Raw genomic sequence first — 19,794 nt, 5'->3', positions numbered from 1 at the left:
ATTAGATCTGTCTCCTTGTCTAGGGGTATTTGCACAGTAAGAAAAATTGCAAACTTAAAGATAAAAACGTTCCAACCCGTCTTCCAAAAGCAGGGCTGCGTATCAAAATGTTACACGCTGTTCATTAAAAAATAGTTTTAAAAGCTCAAGAAGACTTCCACGCAACAGCTCAAGAAGAATAGCCCATCCAGCAGGACCTCAAGTTGTCCTGTATGTCTAACTACCCACAGGTACAAAACACAAAATAACACAATAAGGTTGTTTTGCAGAAGACTGCAAGTTTGAAAATTAAGCACTTTTAGTAAGACCATCTCTTCCAAGGCTGAATGCTCAATAATCTAGATGTATAATTAAGAAATTCAAATGTCTTCAACTCTGCCTCACTGCAAGGCGTTGACTTCTTCTCAGGTGAAGACCCCAGTGTTAGAGACATGAAATTAGGCCACGGGAGAGAATAACTGCATCTAAAACAAGCCCCGATGACAGACATCGCAGCGGCAGAGCTGGCTGCTCAAACGTCGGGCACTTTGTCACTCCGGCTGGAGCTGCAGGCAGGTCTTGTGTAACTGTTGCTGTGGGACTTCCCGTGTCATCGCCACGGGTTTATCAGAAATACTGGTCTTATCACAGTGAGATAAAACTACTCATTAAGGCTTACAGTGTAACAACTAGCACCCCCTAAACTGTGTATAACCTCTCGCATGCGATTTCTTTTGAAGCCTAATGGTTTGTTAAGAGGATACCCAGAGACCGGGGGGACGGATAGCCGTAAGTGAGCCAAGGAGACCCCTTTGTCTGAGTCCCCCGTGGTGGTACGTGACCTGTCGCAGGCAGAGGCAGGCAGGTTTGGAGCAGGCTCCTTCAGAGACCGCAGGCTGTGCACTTGGAATGCAAACACAGGTAAGAGCAGCTCCAAAACCCGACGGCTGCGTCCCTGCCGGCCACCAGCATCGGTCGCTTTAAGCTGGCAGCAGGGGCTGAGGGGTGAAGGATGGGAGCCTGCTGGTTGCCAGCACCGCACGGCCAGGACGGGGCTGGTTGTGAACTCCAGGAGACAAAAGGCTTTCCTGTACACGGACAGCATTTTAAAGGCTCCCTCTCATGGTCTGAGAGCTCACAGGCTTAGTAAACAGGCTTTGCTAGAGCTATTTAAAAACTTCCCTTGCCTGGTTTGAATACAGTGGCCCTGTTCAGGAAAGCAGTGTTGTTTTTTTTTCTGGAGATATGTCCTGCCTTTGGAGGTGGTGAAGCACTTTCTGAGGAAAGATGTTTTTAGCAGCCTGGCAGGGACGTCCTCCCCTCTCAGCACCAAGAAAGGATGCCCTGGGGACATCACAGTGTCGGCACTGATGGCTGGGGACAGGACATGAGAAACCAGAGAGGGCAGTGGGATCCAGAGGTCACAGCAGGGATCCAGGCAGGGGTCTCGAGCAGTGGGATCATTACTGAGGACCTCCAGGAAGGCTTTTGCTCCCTCGGCTGAAGGTGGCTGTGCAGCAGGGTGTGTTTCTAACCCTGTGTTAAGAGAAACCCTTTCTCTGAGGGTTTTGATGGGGTTACATGGCTGCACTGCCATGGAGAGTAACAAAGAGCAGTGAAGAAATGTGATGGAGTCCCAAGGAAGGGCTGTAAGGAGCTGTGCCACCACATCCAGAGCCACAGCTTCAGTGTCTTCTGTGCTTCGGCCCTGCAGTCTCTAACCTGTGCTTGAACAGGACCAGAATGAAGACAACACATACGTCGCAGCTAAAGATTTCCTGGGATTTGCAAGGTGGTTGTGGGAAGCCAAGTGCTATGAGGCTCTTTGGAAACTCCCAAATGTCCCTGTGATGGCAAGGGGCAGCTTCAAGCCTTCTTGGGCCTCACCCAAATGCCAACCAGATAAAGTCAGTCCATTTCTCCTTCCAGTGACATTTCAACACCGGAGATTTTGTAGAAGGCACTTTGTCAGTTCTGTGCTAGTTCTTTCTGCAGCTGGTCACTAGAGAAAGCAGTGGTTCCAACCATCCGATCCACTTAGCATAACCTTTCTGGCATTCACCAAGCAATTTGGGAACTAGATAAAAAGTCTTAGCAATGTTCAAGACAACGTAGCCTAACAGTGAAAGCTAACACACAGCAAGGTAGTCTGGCTCTTGCTGTTTCACATGTTCTCCCTAAATACTCCGTAGTTACTCGCAGCATAAAAATACCTTTTCCTCTTGGTTCCCATTCTGCTGTCACTGTTATTCGCAGCACAGCGGTGCCCACACCTGGATGTCTGGTGGCACGGGTTACTCGATGGCAGCAGTGGCCAAAACCTGCTGGGGCAGGCACTGGTCGCCCAGGCAGAGGCAACACCTGCCCCAACGAGCTCACAACTGCGATGAAAGATTAAAATGGAAAGATAAAATGTTAAATTCTCAGCCGAATGCCACCTGGATTCAAGTGAAGGAGAGGCAGTAAGAATGACAAGGGCCATTTTTTTTAACCCACGTTCACCTCTTCAGACTTGGCTGACAGGGTGATGTCCTAGGCACCATTATGCAGCTAAGAGCATTTTTTTTAGCTATATCTGGCAAAAGGGGTGGTGAAGAACCAGCCAACAAGGATTTCATGGGATACTTATAACAGATTTACACCCCTTTCCACTCTTTGAATGATCCAGAGAAGATAAGAGCCACGGTTTTTTATCACTGAAATAATTTTGTTCCTGTTAGTTGCTCACAATCTGCTCCAGAATTGTAGTTACCACTGTCTCTCTTGCCACACACTAAAGCATCGCAGTCACAAGATAGACCACATGAGCTGAAAGCCTGAAGTCTTCTTGCTTTTTAATGTGGGAAGTCACTGCTCAGATCAAATGCAATCAGTACTGCATGAGACACAAAAGCAAAGCTCTAGCATCTACAATCATAATCTCCCTAGGGATGTATTTCACATTTCAGAGGTGTTAATCTCAAGATGCCGGTCAGCTTCCAGCCCCAGTAACTAGCTGTCTGTCTTCACAACTTCCTTCTGTTTCAGAAACACAGCAGTTGCAGTCTGAGTTTTTTCTTTACTTTTTGTTCTAAATGTGCTGTGTGGTTCCGCACCGTGGGAACCACATAGACCTGGTCAGACAATTCCAACGACATTATTTTCCCAACAAAAATGTCTTATTTTCCCTTTTTTTGGAGCTATTTGTTTCCTGATAATATATACTGTGCCAGGGAAAGTGGGGGGAGGCCAGCATTTTCTGGTCTGAAGATCAGGCCACTCTTAGATGAAAGAATTCCAAGTTCAGGTTCAATTAATACTTGATCACCAGACAAACAGCTCATCTTTTCTCATGTCCTTTTAGAAGAACAAAACCCAAACCAGACAAAACCTAGAAAGGCCTCGGTGTTGACCTACTAAAAGAATGCAAAAATTCTAAAATCTCAACTCTTTTCATGGGATGGCAGGAAAAGCATTTTACGTCCCCCTTAACCAGTGGGTTACATATGAGAAGCAATAGCTTCCAGTGGGGCTGACCCTCCCCGTAGCAGCCGTTCCCCTTAGAATCAGGGTCTTTTAGGTTGGAAGAGACCTTGGGAAGTAGTCTTGTCCCTCCTTCCACCTAGTGTCCAGCTGAGATCAGGTGCCTCAGGACTTAGTCCTCTCAAGTTGGGAATGCCTGGTAGGATGGAAAGGACGCAGCTTCTCTGGGCAGCCCGTTCTGGGGTATAACTATGCTCACACTGAAAATTATCTTCTTAACACCTCAGCAGAATTCCCCTTGCTGCAGTTTGTGCCCATTCCGTTCATGCTATGATGCACCAGACAGAAGAGTCTGGCACCCATTAGTAAGTTGTAAGGAGCAGAAACATCTCACCTTGGCCTGCTCTTGATAAAGCCAGACAAACCCAGCTCTGCCTGCCTCTCTCACCATCCTGGTGAGCCCCTGCTGGACTTGCTCTAGTTTATCAATGAATTTCTTGAACTGGGGAACCCCAGACTTGATTTGAACAGATGATCGATTTATTTCACGACTGATTCATTCCTAACACTGAATTGGACAGAGGGAGGATGATGGAAAAATTGCACTTGAAGAGAATGCTTTTTGCAAAGAAGCTGAAGAAAACTTACTGAGAAGGCTCCGCTGAGCTTAGTGAGAGCTTTCCAACAACCCAACTCAGGGAACTACTTGAGGTCTTAGGAGGCAGGAAAAGGCAATAGCAAACAAGTTCACAGAAGAGCTATTTTGAGTCAAAAAAGTCTGTATCTTCCCACACAGCAACTGCAAGTGTCGAAGCTACTGAGTAGCCTGCTAAGTTGCTTTGGCTATCTGAATGAAGACAGGCGTTATCTGAGGAAGGGAAGTTTGAGGAAAAATAGCAGGAAACACTGTCTAGAAAGCCTTTTTTTTTTTTTTTTGAATAGCTCAATTGTAAAGCGTGGCTACATGGCAACAGTGGGAGAACAAACCCTACTGGACAGACGCTAGACACAGTCCCCGAGGCATTACTAGAATGCACTCAAGGATGATGGGGATGTGGCTAATCATAAAAGGCCACATAGAATGAAAGCTTTGTAAAATATGGCTATGCAGTACGTACCAATGGGTGTATCTTGGGGTGGAAAATAGTTTCTTGTTTTTGCCATTGGGACAGAAAGACCTGAGAGAGTCATGGCATACTGTGTCACGACAATCCTCATAGCAAACCATGTACTTGAGGGCTGGATAGTGTGAGTGATGGCTATTATTTAATGCTATTGCAAACATTTTTGTGATGTTTTAAAATATAAACCACAAATGAATGGCATGCTTCAGAAGAAATCCCAAAGTTGATTGTAAATTAATGCCACAAACAGATCGAAGTAACTTTTGGGGCAGAAAACAAAAATCGTCCATACAGCATAGTGCCGTATATGCATACTTTTAAAAGAATGAGGGACACTAAGGTCAGCTTTGTGGTCTGCGCTTTTCATTCTGTGTAGCATGAAAAGTGTCATGTCTTGTTAGTCCCAGTGCTCTCTACAGAAAATACCTTGCTGCCTTCTGCAGGCTGTGGCTCGGACACCTGTAGTGGCAGCTGGTATCTCTCCGGAAACAATTCACTTCCTGGTGCACCTCCTATCAAAGATATACAACAGCTGTTATTATTACTGAGCCTTGCCATCACCAGTCTCATCTCTAGTGTACGGTGGTGATTAACACTCGGGGATGTCTGAACGAGGTTTGCGTGCTGTGGAGGATCAGGATGCTTGTGCTGTGCCCGACACAAACTGGTCCGGCTCGTAGCTGGGGAACACTAAGCTACAGATGATTTACCTTTGTGAAATGGTGAATCAGACACGTTACAATGCTGGGAAGACATTGTACGGAGGAAAGAACTGGGAGAACATAGAGAAGTGTGGAGTCACTGCTTAAGGCCGGGCACTGCTTTCAGTTAAACAGGTATTTAAATCCGGAGTAACCCCATCAACTCTGAGTCTGTTCGCTTCCTGTTTGCCTAATCTGACTTTGATAGAATTGGCCCCTGATTTTCCATGCTATACTTCCTTTTTCCTTCCTTCCTTTCTCAGCACACACCAGCCAGGTTTAGTCTATTCACATCCATGTTTACATCCTTTCTGTATTTGACTCGTATTTCTCTTGAACATACACAGTCACGCACGTGAATACCGTCTACTCATAAAATCTTGTTTTCACACACCCCGCTGTCTCAGTGTTACAAAGCTCCCTTCATACCTGTTACATCTTTGTTTTCATAGTAACTATAAAGATCCCCATAAAAGGGAGATGGGAGGAGAAGTTCTTAAAAAAAAAGGTCAAACCTCAAACTCTATTGCCACTAGTTAGAATGGGAGCCATTTCCTCTCAAGAACCCAGCACTTGCAAGGTCTCTGGAAGACTTTTGTGATGATAATCTCATGCACATCAGACTCTCTGAAACTACTCTGTGATTTACAGAGCCTGTGCTGGCCTTTGTCCTTCCTTGTTAGCTTGGTGGAGAAAAGATACCTGGTAGGTAAATTAAGCAAACAGCACAGAATTTATCACTTCCCTTTTTAATACCCATGAAGTATACTTTGCAGGATAAGATCATTTTCTCACAGAAGGGCCTTCAGAGTAATATAGATGATCAATAAGCACAGAAAGCAGAGACAGTCACTGCAAACTCATGAGGCAGGGTGCCGTTAGAATGGGGTGAGGGAACTACATAACTGAATTTCTATTTTATTTTTCAAAGAATCTGAATTCATTGTTCCCAGTGAGGCAGTATTAATCCTTCCCTGAGTCATACGGCTTTCTACTTTGTGTAAATACAGAAAGACAAATCTAGTCTAGTTCATTTAGACTTTCTGGTTTATACTCTGCGGAGATGGCTAACCTGCTCTCCCAGCCCTATGGAGAGCTCGCTTTACCTTCACATTTGCTTTCCAACATGCTACTCAGAAGAATTTTCCTGCTTCCAAGGACTTGGTCCTTAAAGCAGCCCATTATTAAAACTCCGGGACACCTTAATTTTTGCAATATAAAGAAAACACATGCAGTGTTTAAAGCTAAAGGTGTTGCATGCAGAGCATTTTAATCAATATTTAATTTAGCCAGACTCACCAAGCAGCCAAGAATCCGTGCATTAAGAATGACCTTGCACATCTTTTGCAGGCAATTTTTATGAACACAAGCACTGCTGCTGAATTCCAGCACATCAGTACCTGTACCTGCAAGGGCTGAGGGAACAGGCTGTAGACTTGCACTTGTTATGGCAATTTTTCTTAAAATTGCTTAGGAAAGGATCGCGATCATTAGACTGTAGAATCATCCCTTCTAAAACCTAAATTTATTTTGAAGTTGCAGAGAGCTGAGCGGACCTAAACTGAAAGAGCTTTTGGAATGGCTCAGTCTGTTCATTAATGTAGTTCAATCAAAGCAGTGTCTCCATCATCTAGGCTTGCAAAAGCAGGCAAATATCTCATTTTAGAACTGGTTCATTAAAAATAAAATCAAACCCAACAACCTAGCTTTGGCAGATTACAGGAGTCTGTCTTCAACATGGACTGTGCAGCTGGGTGGCTCTGATAAAAATCTGCTGGAGCTTGTGATCTCCGACTGCACAGAAATTTGTTGGTTTACAGCTTGTACAAAGTCCTAGAAGAGTATTTGGTGATAAAAAAAAACGTTAATCTCATCTTTAGTGGAGGAATCTACATTTTTAATGGGGTTTTAATAAGCTACAGTCTGCCAGGGACAGCATTTAAGCAATGTAAGTTTACCAATCTCTTCCCCATTCAGAGTAACTGTCATTCAGGATTCCTGGCCTGTTGTGTTCCTATCATTAATTATATCCAGATATTTAAATTCATGGAACAGCAAAGACAAAACCCCCTGAATAAGTTACTTGTTCTAAGCTAGCTGCCCAGCTAAAGCATGGAAATATCTCCGATGAACTAATGAGCAGCTCATATCCGAAAATATTTTTCTGGACTGTGGATCGCTGGAGAATTGCCCACAATTCATACAGCTGGAAAGGAATGGTTTTGTTTATTGGACAGTACCGTCAATCTGTGCCGGATATCTGGGTGCACGATGAGCCTCATGACGATGAGGAGTGGCAATTCCATAGCCAAAAGCTAGAGTCATGGCACTGCTTCAGTGGAGTTACTCTGGATTTACAGCGGGGAAAGTGAGGTTGGAATCTGGACAACTAATAAGGGGCCAGTAAGTCCTCTTCTCAGCCTTTTCCTCCTCCCGAGAAAGACAGTGAAGCTAATAAAAAGGATACTGGCCTGAAAGCAAAGTGAAGTGGCTGTTGCAGACAGTTACCATCGCACACAGCGTTCTCATAAAGAACGGGGAGTTTCCACCTGGGAAATTCCCTCAAACTCTATGTTTATCCTCATGAAAAACGAGCAAGCAGCCAAGTAAGGGAATGCAAAGGACACAACTGCTCTAAATGAAGATGAGCCTTTGATTGTAGAGAGAGATTTTTTTTTTTTTAAATCAGAATTATTACTTTTAAATTTAACAATCAAGAAGTGACAGATCACTTAGCGGTCCATGGGGCCAGTGGAGGCTAAGACATAAACACTTGATGAGAGGTGTCCTGGTTGTTCACGCTTGACCTTTCCCCAAGCCAGTGCGATAAAATCTGTGATAAAGGACATTTTATAAAGCACAACACAAAAGAAAACAGGAACAACAAAACTTATGCAGGAGCTCAAAGACTGGCTACTTACACCTCTTGTGGCTCTGAGAACACTCTTTAGCCTGTTTCCATGTGAGACTTGTCTCTGATGTTGCACGGAAAGCTCCACCAAAATCAAGGCAATCTCCTTAACAATCACAGAACGTTTGCTTTTAGTGGGAAGGAATGTTCTTTCAGTTAGGATAAATTTCTTAGTCAGACATCCCGAATCATAAATGTTAATAATTTTACCACCACACAATGAGGACTTGTCCAGCCAAAATAAAGCCTCATCAAGTACTACCTGCCATCGGGACCTTGTGTTCCCTTTTCTCTTTTGTGTTCCCTTTTCTCTTCCTCCCTCCTGTCTTGGGAGTTGTTTCTTGATTGCTTTTGCTTCCCTTCCTCCCCAAAGTTTCCTGATCTCTTCTTTCTGGGTAACCACAAACTACTTACCTCCTCCATGGCTGTGAGGATGTTTGACACCAACCTCTATCGCAGAGGACCAGGTGCAGGCAAGGGCCATGTGAGAGCTGAATGAGACCTTTGAGACATGATCCTGGGTGAGTGCCTGGACTGGCAATCCAGGGAGCAGAATAAGACTTGGAAATGCTGCCGTAAAGAAAGGAGCCCCCTTTTAAAAGTTAATCATCACCCTGGGGAAGTCTGAGTAACTGGGATCGGAGCACTCTAAGCAAAGTAACTCCACAGCTCGTCCAAGACATGGCTGGAGAGCACTCCCCTAGCTTCATGCACACACACATGCAACATCTGGCCTGACTTCTGCGACTGGGTGCTGGATTTAGGACCTGGCCATCAAGTGCTGTCATTAAATGATGTGCTAGGAGTGGTGAAATGACACTGAAGACTTTCCAAAGCTCTGAGTTTGTAGCTCTTACATCCTGTTGCTGCCAGAGTCGTTTCCAGAATGAAAACTGATTCCCTGCTCAGCAGGGAAATGTGAGAGCCCCTACATCCACCAGAAAGAAGAAAGGGAAGTGCCTTGGTCATAATCCTTCCTACTCTGCCTACTCTGAAGCCAAGCCAGAGGCGCTGACCTCAAGAATGTTTCTTAAAAACGTCAGGAAACTCCAGACACCTGGAGCTCAGCTTCTGTATTTTTGTCTTCTTCCATTTCCATTACATCTTGATGAAAACAGGGAGGTCTTCTGTACTTCACCATGGTACTGAACCTCAATCATCTCTGGGCACCAGCTGCTCTTGCCCACAGCCACCAAACCCAACGGGACTTCATGCACTGGTGCAGGAGTCTCAGCTGGTGAGTGATGACAGATCAAAGCTTATGTCTGCAATTCATGCATGCCTAAGGGTGCCAAGGAAAGAACAGGAAGCAACAATTAGGTTAATAAATGACATATCAAGGAATATACATTCCTTTGTCATTAGATTATGCATAGCACATATTGGGTGCAGTTAACACAATTCATGTAAAAAAGCCTGCAAGCTACCAGTTTCGTAGCTTTACACGTATTAATGACAACATCACTCAAAGATTTATAAGTTATGCTGATTTTATTGGTGGGGAAGCAGAGGTTAAGTAAGTTTTCTAAGGCCACACAGCAAGCAATCACTTGGATTTATAACTCCCAAATCTGCCTTCTGCTCCATCCAGCAGGCCATGCTGACTCACTGTGGAATGCATATTTCCAGCAAACTCTTAAGGGACAAGAGGAATCTAAAGAACAAAAGGTACAGATAAAGCACTAATTCTAAGAAACAAATGTTTTCTGCCATTCAAAAGCCACGAGCCATCATCTGTTTAAGCTGTCACACTCACCAGCACGTTAGCCAGAATAGGAGTGCAAGAATAACACAAGGGGGATTGCTGACAGTGCTTTTAGCAAAACTGCAAGTCAGACATAACAGCTTTATGTTGTGAGATTGCCAGAACAAAGAAAATTGAATATATCTGCGATTTCAAATGGAAGTTTATTGAGATTTATCGCAAGATAGCTTTAAAATTTATAGAATCCAGAGCTGTTCTCTTTCATACAGATCCTGGCAAACAGAAGACTGTAAGAAAGCAGCAGTGATACTGCTAGTACACCTTCTGGGAGACTATTTCTATGCTACTCCTCTATGCTACATATGGCTGCTCCTCAGTTTTGGAGCAATTTGTATGTACAAATTATCAGTTTAAATGTTAACTTCTATTAAAGGTGAAATATTTTCAGAAACCTGAGGAAATTAAATGGAACAACTGTCCCTCCAGTTTCAAAGACCTTTTGAGTCAGACAGTAACCAAAATGAGTGTGAAATAAAGTGTTGATTACATGACAATACTATAACCAGACTGCCTGGCATCCGGCTTTGTAGTGGGAATAAAGAGTTCATTTCCATTCTGTAAGGGGTTTCCAGCCATAAAAAGTCCATTTCCTTTTCTAGGTGAAGAGAAGAGAGATGTCCCACCCGACACAATGCTCTGCACAATCAGGATGGGATTGCAGAGGCCCTAACACACGGAGAAGTTCAAGCTGCGAACAGCCTGCTCCGCATACCCTCCTCTGGCTGTATCCAATTCACGCTTGCATAACTTAAGTCGTGGAATAAATCCCAACCTGGGATTGCTGGCAGATTCTAATTTAAGTACTGACAACAATCCTCCTTGTGCATCGAGAGAGACTGAGATTCAAGCGACAAAAAAGTATCAGCAAGCAAAAAACAGAAAGCAGAGAATAAAGAACTGAATGGCCTTATTTGAACTTGGCTTTGGGTAAAGTCAAGCAGCTGAAAAAGCGCCTGATCCAATACCCAAATATAAAAAATAGATGCAGAAATCACATATTCTGATACTTAATTTAGAACCTGACATTCTAAACTTACTGTGTGCGTCAAGTCAGAACCAGACACTACTTGTGCTACACAGCAGCATTTCAGAAACACAGACTTCCAAGCCCCAGTACAAATAAACATCTTAAATGATGTTACAAATAACTTTCCCAATAAAAATCTTATCAGTTTTAGTCAAGAGGAAAAGCTCCAGTTCTGCATATGCTTCTTGTTACAAAACTGGGAATGTTTTTCTCATCTCAAGAGCTCTGGTAAAACGACACTTAGATTCTATCTGTGTCTGGAAGAATGAAAATGACAACATTTTCCCCAAAACCGTTCTTCTTGCCTGGAGTACGTCCACGTCTGCCCAGTTTTCCTCAGAAATATCTGCAGTTTCTAAGGAAGTTGCTAATCTCTCTCTCCGATTCTTTTCCCTTACTCTTTCTGATCCATTACTTTCAGCATTCTTCCTTCACGTGCCACAAAGTTGCACTGAACCTCAGATCCTACTTTTGCTTGCCTACAAAAAAACAAGACCAGCCAACCAACCAAAAAAAACAAATAGGGGAAGAAACTCACATTCAACTTCTTCATGAAGAAAATACACTCTGTTTTGTGCACCACTGGCTCTCACATATGGTTTGTGACCCCAGACCTGCCATACAGAGATAACAGACTGCACAGCACTGACTCCACCTCCTCTCCTCCCCGCTGCTTCACCAGGTTGCATCCATGTCTCCTCTGCAGAGTGCCAGGGCACTGCTGAAAAGGCTGAGGCGTGTTCATAACCCATGGTAAAAAAACAATTGGTTCTACCAGCTGACACTTGCCAGTAACTGGGAACCACGTGGATCCCATCTCTTAACATCTGGTTTGGCCTTGGGAGACCAACTCTGTGCTATGTCACAAGTCTTGCAACGGCAGGGGAGTATCTCCAGTGGTGTATGTCCACCCCAGAAGGCTATTGCAGAGTCCTCTACATGGCCAGCATAAAACTACGTGGAGCCACAGCCAGAGGAAAGGTGGTAAACCTGGGGCACGGCTGCGTGCTGTTCTTGTGACCTGTGCTGCTGCTGTAGCCTGAAGAGTTCAGAGGCTACTACACTCTTTTCCATGGAGCAGGGTCTGGTCTCCATCCAGTGCCACTATCCAGAGAGCCTTGTAGGTGGTACACTAAACCCTCATATCCACTGACCTAAAGCAAGCTCAGCTTGTCCACAGGTCACAATTCAGACATTTTCTGCTGAAAACTAAGCACAGAATCACAGAATCATTTAGGGTGGAAAAGACATTCAGGATCATCACGTCCAGCCATCAACCTGACCAAGAAGTTGAATGGTGTTTTGTTTCTATTGTTGGTACCTGTACTCATAGGAGAAACGTGTATGCATATCGTCATCTAGATCTCTCTCTCTTGTTTACAATACCATTATTAACTCATGAGCAAGTTAGTAAACTTTTGGAGAATGCTTCTTAAATAGAACAGAACATCTTGAGTTGAAAGGAACAAGGATCATTGAGTCCAACTCCTGGCTCCACACAAGAATACCTAAAAAATAAATGTCTAAGAGCATTGTCCAAATGCTTCTAACTCTTGTGGGCTTGGTGCTGTGACCACTACCCCAGGGAGCTTGTTCCAGTGCCCACTGGACTTAGTTTGATTTAGTGAAGGTACCAAAAGAATCAAGTATATCATCAGAGAAAGGAAGTAAAACTGAAACCGAGGCTCATACAGCAAGCTCTTGCAGCTCTTGCATCGTTATTACAGGAAAGTGTAAATGAAAAACATGAGTGCCACTGCCAGCTGTGAACTGGTGAACTGGAGCCGACCGATAACCCACTCTTCAAAATATGAAATCTTCCCCGCCACAGAATGTTCAGCACAGACAAACGGAGACACCTGGTAGAGGACCGTGGTTCAAATAAGATGGAAGAGAGTACTGTAAGCAACGGAGATGGCAAGACGTTATGGGGAAGAAATGTATTTTATGAACAGAATTCCTGGCAAATAAGAAATGGGGTGATCTCAAGCCTAGGTGAAACACAATAGAAGCATGGAGTGGAGGGCAGGAGATGAAACAACGGGGAGGAGCAGAATTGGGAAGAATGCTGGGGGAGTGGGAGTAACTTTCTGGTAGGGCTGGCTGGCACAGCTCCTGAGCCAGGTCCCTGGGGTCAGATGCATGCTAGCACTAGTGCACGGGGCAGGAAGGCACATCAGGAACAAAGCTGGAGATGGCTGGGTGTAGGCGAGAAACTAAGTCTGTGGCCTAGTACCTTGACTTGAGCTAAGCCTTAAAACTGACTAGCTGTTAGATTGTTTTTCTGGCTTAAAAATGCATGTAAAGGATGGGCATAACTTATTCCTAACTGCTCTACTGAAGCACAGCTTGTTGCCTGGAGGAAGAAAAGAGCTTTCTAAACTTTATACCTTTGAATTTCAGAACATATATAAAGCCCAAGATCTTCTATGAAGATACCGTCCTTCTGGCAGAGTGACTTCGAATGCTATTCTCAGGATCCTGGAAAGCCTGAAAATGTAAGGAATAGACACCTCTCTAGCTTTATTGCCAGATCTCCTTTTAAACCTCAGGCTGTCTGCTCTATCCGCAGAGGCATTCTGGAGGACCAGTTAAAACCAACGCCAACAGTTCCTCAACCATTACTGCATTTCACACAGTATCTGGACAAGCAAACCGAGTCCTTAACTAAACAAACTGTACCATACCAGCAAGAGTTGATCACTCTGTAAATCAGCATAACTCTAAAAACCAAGGAGAATTGGCTAATGTTGTAAAACTGAAGGATTCACTTAGTGTCAAACTAATGGAGCTTGGTCAGTGAAGCACCACTTTGTGAGGCAGGTAACAGGATCTACACTTCCCAAAACTGTACGTGGAGACCAAGAAAATAGGTTAGTAAGTCAGTGCAATGAATAAAAAGTGAGCTGATGGTAGATTAAACAGCAATCTGATGAGAAATGACAAAAACCAGAATTCCTTAAATTAGACTTATTTCAAACTGATCTCACTGGAGGCCTCGCTTGCTGTTCTGAAACCTCATTTTGGCACAGGAGTGCAGAGTATGGACACACACATGCTCATTATCTGAAAACATTTGCAGGCTATAATTCTAGTAAACATTAGATTAAATAAAAGTTCCTTGAACTTTGAAAGAAAGAAAAAAGCCTGGACTTCTACTGTAATTAAAGATTTTGAAAACAGCCTTCAGTTCAAGCCCCATGTTAGCCACTGGTGTTCATCAACTGCCACGAGGACTCAAACCAGTACCATAAATGGGAAAACCTCCAGTTCTGTAACAAAACACGTCTGGCAGGATTGAGTAGTCCTCATACAAGCTGACGTGATTTTTAGTAAGATACTTCATTATTATTTGTGCCCACTACAGAAGCTGTTCTTGCCAGCTTAAACCTATGGGTGTCTACATACTTCAGTATCTCTACCAAAACAAACAAGGCCAGCATCCAGCCTGCAAGGAGACAACGATATGGGGAAGAGCACACAGCATTTCACACATCCTCCCGGAATTCAGCTATCTTTATTATTTAGTTTTGTTTCAATGTGTATGCTTCATTAAGCCTGTACAACTGACTTCATGCCTGTTTAACATTTAAGCGTTTTTAGCAGTCTTTAAACATCACTACCTTCACACCACTGCAAGGCTGTCACCCTTTCGACTAGAAAACTTACCTGCCAGAGGTTATAATGTTACCTGAAAAACTCCTCTTACTAGGGAAGGTGGCTTAATGAGAATTTCACCTTCTACAGGTCATAACAAATTAACCATGATTTTCTTCTTGCTTTGTGTTAAGAGAATGTTATCTTTTTTCTTTGGCAATGGAAAATGAGATATTTTTGCATATACTCGATCCTTCATCTGCATTCTTGCCATCTGATATTTAGACAATCATAATTTAATAGAGCAGAAATAGTGTTTTACAAGGAGCTTCTGTTCACAGTTGGTTAAACTTCTGATAACCTATGTGCAGAAGGATTCTTCTATAAGAGGAACCAGCACGGCTTCCCCACGAGCAGCTGTTAATGCAGGCACACACTCAAACATGCAGCTGTCTGAAATAGCAGCGTTACAGACACTGAAAGTCAAGAAAGGCCAGCTCAGGTTGCAGGACTACGAAAGGGTGCTATCACAAGCCAGTGAAATCCTTCTCCCTGTTAAGAGGCTATTACTGCTCCCTCCTCGCGCTTCTTACAGGCACTGGGATTGGCTTCTAAGCAGCGATTCATAACGGTATCACCCTGCCCTGCCTCCCCTGTTGCTGTCCCGGCTCATTGCATTCGTTTCCCTCCTATTTTCTGCAAATCATGCCACACAGCAAATTCTGCTCTAAACATCTATTAATTTTTCCTTACCCAGAAGGCAGCTTAAAATTGCAAACTGAAAGAACACGTCACTGGAAGACACAGGAGTGACTTGCTCATACCTTGACTTCAGCAGAAATTCTGTTTTTTTCTTTTCAGTTATGGCAATTTCCAATAGATTTCCAATACCCTTGGCACTAACGAAGAACAGTAAATTTGTCTCATCACAGACATTAGGAAATAATGGTTGTTTAATGCTTAGCTTAATGGTTTACAAACTATGAATACCGACGGTGGAGAGATTTTTCAGGGCTCTGCACACAAACTGCTTCAGCTGCAACATCAGAGCACCAGTTCTGCTTTGCGTAAGAGCACAGACCGCACCAGTTAATCTCACTGTCAATCTGAGACTTTGAGTTTTCATCTCGGATTTCAGTGGCAGCATGACCCTGGGAACACTTCACTCAGCAACAAACAGTAAAGAACTACCAATAAGTTGCATTTGTTTCCCACTAATGTGTCTGTCCTTTGAAGCATTTGTAAGAGCTGCACAAAAGATGCCAGGAAGCACTAATTCAGCTCAAATACTTGAATACATTTAAGACAATACATGTATCATACCACCTGCAAGTGTTTGTACAGAATTATCTCTGTTGTCACCATAAACAATTTTTATAATATTAAGAGTTTTGAGATTTATGATTCAAGAGTATTTCAGTACTTACCGTGTTTACAGAGAACTCGGGGTTATTAAACTCTGCAGTGCTTGAATTCTTCTAGAAAGCCCCAACGTAAGGAATGAGAAATGTAGTAACAATTGGCGAAAATTTCTGCAACATTATGGATCACTTACTGAATTTCACAAAGTGTTTCCCAAGTAACCAATTAACAAAGACTAATATTGAAATGGAAGAAAAGAAAGCAGAACAAAGGAAAAGGATTCTAACATAAGAATTCTCAGATCATTTAAAACTTATTTTAATCACCAATAGAAATACGAATCAAGTGACAATTTAGCAAATAACTGGCTTCAGAAACAGGAACGATGTCCGAAACAACTGGCCTCAGAAATTACCTTGTGTGTCAACTGAGGAAGAAATCAGTTCTGTTAAAAGTCAGCTTTGGGTATCATGAGGCAATTGCATCTAAGCAGATCCAATCACAGCCTTTAAGATGCTTGTTTGGACTTTACTTCAAGGTTAATGTTAAAATGTATGTTAATTTTAAATATCTGCTAGACCTGGAAATTCTGTAGATTACACAGTATTACACAATGATGTTACTGAATTTCTGACCAAATTACTTCATTTGCATTTCTCTGACAAATATTTTGGTTAGAAAAAGAGCTACCGAGCTAACTAGCCCCTCTACAATACACTGGTGAGTTGATCATTTCTCCTTACTCAAGAAATGAAAAACGGGCTGAGAGATTAGTTGACCAACACAAAACTCAAACTCCAGATCAGCTCAGATCAGCTGCAGACCCAGGAACTTCTTAGGTCTTCTGCTTCAATACTTCAAAATGAAACCACGTTCCTCCTCTCATATGAGCTTTTCGTGACGATACACCTCATAGTGCCAGAGCATGTCTAGTATGAAATACTGCAGCGTAGTCATACTGCCTCCCTTCTGCACTCGTTTACTTTATCTTGCTCTCCAAGTTGTCTTACGACACTGTAAAAAAAATTACTTAATCACTCCATGATTGTTTTCTCTCTCACTTCCTTCTTCTGTTTTAGTGTGAGAACACCTTGAGTGAAGAAACTGTCTTGGATCTGTAAAGTGCCCACCAAAATGGAGTTCCTTGATCAAGGTATCTAGATATAATAATTAATAATAAAGGAAATCTTACTGACCTGCAGACAATCTAAACTGATTCATGTCATTATGCAGAAACTGTGAAACTCCCTATGACGACTTTGAGAGGAAGTAAGTTAAGGTCCTCTTTCTGTTCCTGTGAGAAAGACAGATTGTATTCCTTGAAAACTAGTGTACAGGAGGCAAATTCATTCTTTAGAATCAACCTTTGAAAAGGAAGTTGTTAATGTTATAGACATATTAAAAGGTATGTCTGTCCTTTTTTCCATAACAGAGGTATATTCTTTTTTGTCAGATGTTTATCACATCGGTATTTCAGAAAGTAGCAGTCATTACAATCAAGATTGCTTTTCTTGGTTTTATTTTGCACCCTCCCTCATAGGTAGTCTTAAATCTCAAGGGGCCTTTAGATGATACGTTCAATACCTGAAATCTGAGATAAGAGAGAGAGAGAGAGCGGTGCGAAAACAACATTGAAAATAAAGCAGGCAAATCTAAATAAACTGTGCTCTAAAACCTCATTTAAGTCAATAGTGTGCTTCCATTTCTCTGGGGCAGACCTTCCCTCCTTTTGAAATGCTTACTATCAATGCAAACCATCAAAAAATCCTCAGTAAAATAGGATTACAACGTAATGTAATGATAAACCCAAACATATTTACTACATATATTTATTTCCGGCATTCACCCATACTGAGAACACAATTACAAATTATGCAGAGAATACATATTGAAAGACAGCAATTATTCAGGATACAGAGTATCATAAACAGAAATGTACTTATCCAGAAAAGTAAATGTATTTTAGGCATGAGTTTATATTTCTCTGTTCACAGGCATATGTACAGTAATTGAAATATTCAGAAGAAGAGTATGCTCTGTTTTGTTGTTGTTTATTTTAAAAGGCTTTCCAGCTGCTAGGGAAGTATTTTTCATTAACGTCTAGCTTAAAAAATGAGATGCAGAATTATTCAGATGCAATTTAGAATGGGACCCACGTTAGTGAAGCCCCTGTCACACACCAACACAAAGACAACAATCCTCTTCACTCAAACCCATACACAAGAAAGAAAAATGCACATGGTAGCAGAACAGAGAGATATAATTAATTCTAGCAAAACTTGTTGCAATTTATAATTTTGTAAATGTTCGATACTATTTAGCAACAATTTTGGAGTTGTTAGGTAAAAAAAAAAAATCATTAGTTTTGCAGAATTCAAATTTTGGAGGATTTTCAAAGCAATGGCAACTAAGGGAGTTAGATATCTGATCAGCCTGGAAGGAGAGAATCCGCTTTATTTGAAAAACCTACAACTACTGTGTATTATCATCCATCCTAGCCTTCATAAAAGAGTGTTTAACTGATACATGTCCCTAAGTTAAATAAAGGATTTCACAGCTTAAGTACAGAATGGGATAGGATCTCATTTCATACAATATTCCTAAATATTAACGTTTTAAATATTTTTATTCTGCATACTCAGAAAATACTTTGTAAACGTTTAAGTGATGTCTAAAAACAATTGAAATAGAAAGGAATTCTAGAAAGGAATTCTAGTCAATCAAGTCCTTTCCACAAATGTGAAAAGGATAGAATCGCATGGTTCAGTGTGGTCCTTGTGGAGGAAAAAGAGTTATCCTTCATGACATATTTCACAAAGACAATGGTCTTACAGAATTGGTATATACAGAGCAGAACACCTACATCACTTTTTATCCACCCTTACAAATAAAGGTTTGCTTAGTAATATTCCAGCAAAAAGGCAAAATTTTCACCCTAGAGGCTGAAACAATTTTACTTCCAAAGCACTACAACCAGCTTTGTTCTACAAAAATTACTCCAGACAGATATTAACAACATCAATTTAATCTGGGGAAGAAACACTACGCTAACCTAATAAATAAAGGAGTGATCTATACATTAAAGATGTAATAAGATTTGAACTATTTCTCATTCTTTTTATAAACGAGCAGATATGAAACTAGGGGGAGGCACTAAAACAACTACAAACATAGAGCTTATTACTGTCTATATATCAGAATGCATTGTTATTTTATTCCGATTTCTAGGGAACCTTTAAGAGAGTATTTTTCTTTCAACTGAAGCACACGAAATTATGCAAGAAGAGATTTACCTCTCTTCATACGGATTACAAATCAAACTTGGTTCTGTGCTAGGTTACATTTTTCATGCTCAAGAATTTAATGTGCCTTATGAAAGACCCTTTTCTAATCACAGTATTTTATCAACAGAGAGGATTACCTTTACATCTTGCTTGCAAGTTGAGATAAGTCAGAGGTAGGTTAGGAATGCTTTAGAATTTAGTGTTTTACTTGAAATGAATTAATTCCTCTTTCAACGGGGTTAATGCTAAGGATAAAAGGAAAACAGTATGCACAGCTGCCACTGCCTGCACCAAGAGAAAAATTCCAAGATGTTCAAAATAAGACGACAACAGGGAAAAGAGCAGCGCGCTTCTTTTCATTTGCTTCAGTGCACCAGTTCAGGCTGATTTTCTACAAAAGGAAGCACCCCACTAACGTAGTATGCTATTCCAAGAGACAGCAGAGCAATGACAATGATCAGGAGCAGCACTCTCCAGAAGCCCAGGTCTTCCACAAACTCTTGCCATGTCGTGCGGAAACTGGAAAGAACTCCTTCCCCTTGCTGTAGGTTTGGATTAAGGAGGGAATGGCTTTCCATTGCA

General features: G+C 42.1%; 1 protein-coding gene and 1 long non-coding RNA gene across 9 annotated transcripts in view; one reads left to right on the top strand and one right to left on the bottom strand.

Moving 5' to 3' along the window:
• Positions 1–18,082, top strand: part of LOC310893514 — a 59,505-nt gene extending 41,423 nt beyond the window's left edge. The window contains exon 2 of the long non-coding RNA XR_014579047.1: positions 1–18,082. This exon is cut by the window's left edge and continues 37,364 nt beyond it. This is a non-coding gene — a long non-coding RNA (uncharacterized lncRNA).
• ANKRD46 (ankyrin repeat domain 46) overlaps positions 17,742–19,794 on the bottom strand; it is a 19,252-nt gene continuing 17,199 nt past the window's right edge. For all 8 annotated transcript variants that reach the window (XM_083822615.1, XM_083822616.1, XM_083822622.1 and 5 more), the window contains exon 4: positions 17,742–19,794. In XM_083822615.1, coding sequence (XP_083678741.1) covers positions 19,578–19,794 — 217 coding nt within the window. In that variant the 3' untranslated portion in view covers positions 17,742–19,577.

This window comes from Anser anser (assembly GCF_964211835.1).
Source record: "Anser anser genome assembly, chromosome: 2".
Classification (NCBI taxonomy): Eukaryota; Metazoa; Chordata; class Aves; order Anseriformes; family Anatidae; genus Anser; species Anser anser.
This window is presented reverse-complemented; position numbering and strand designations above follow the sequence as displayed.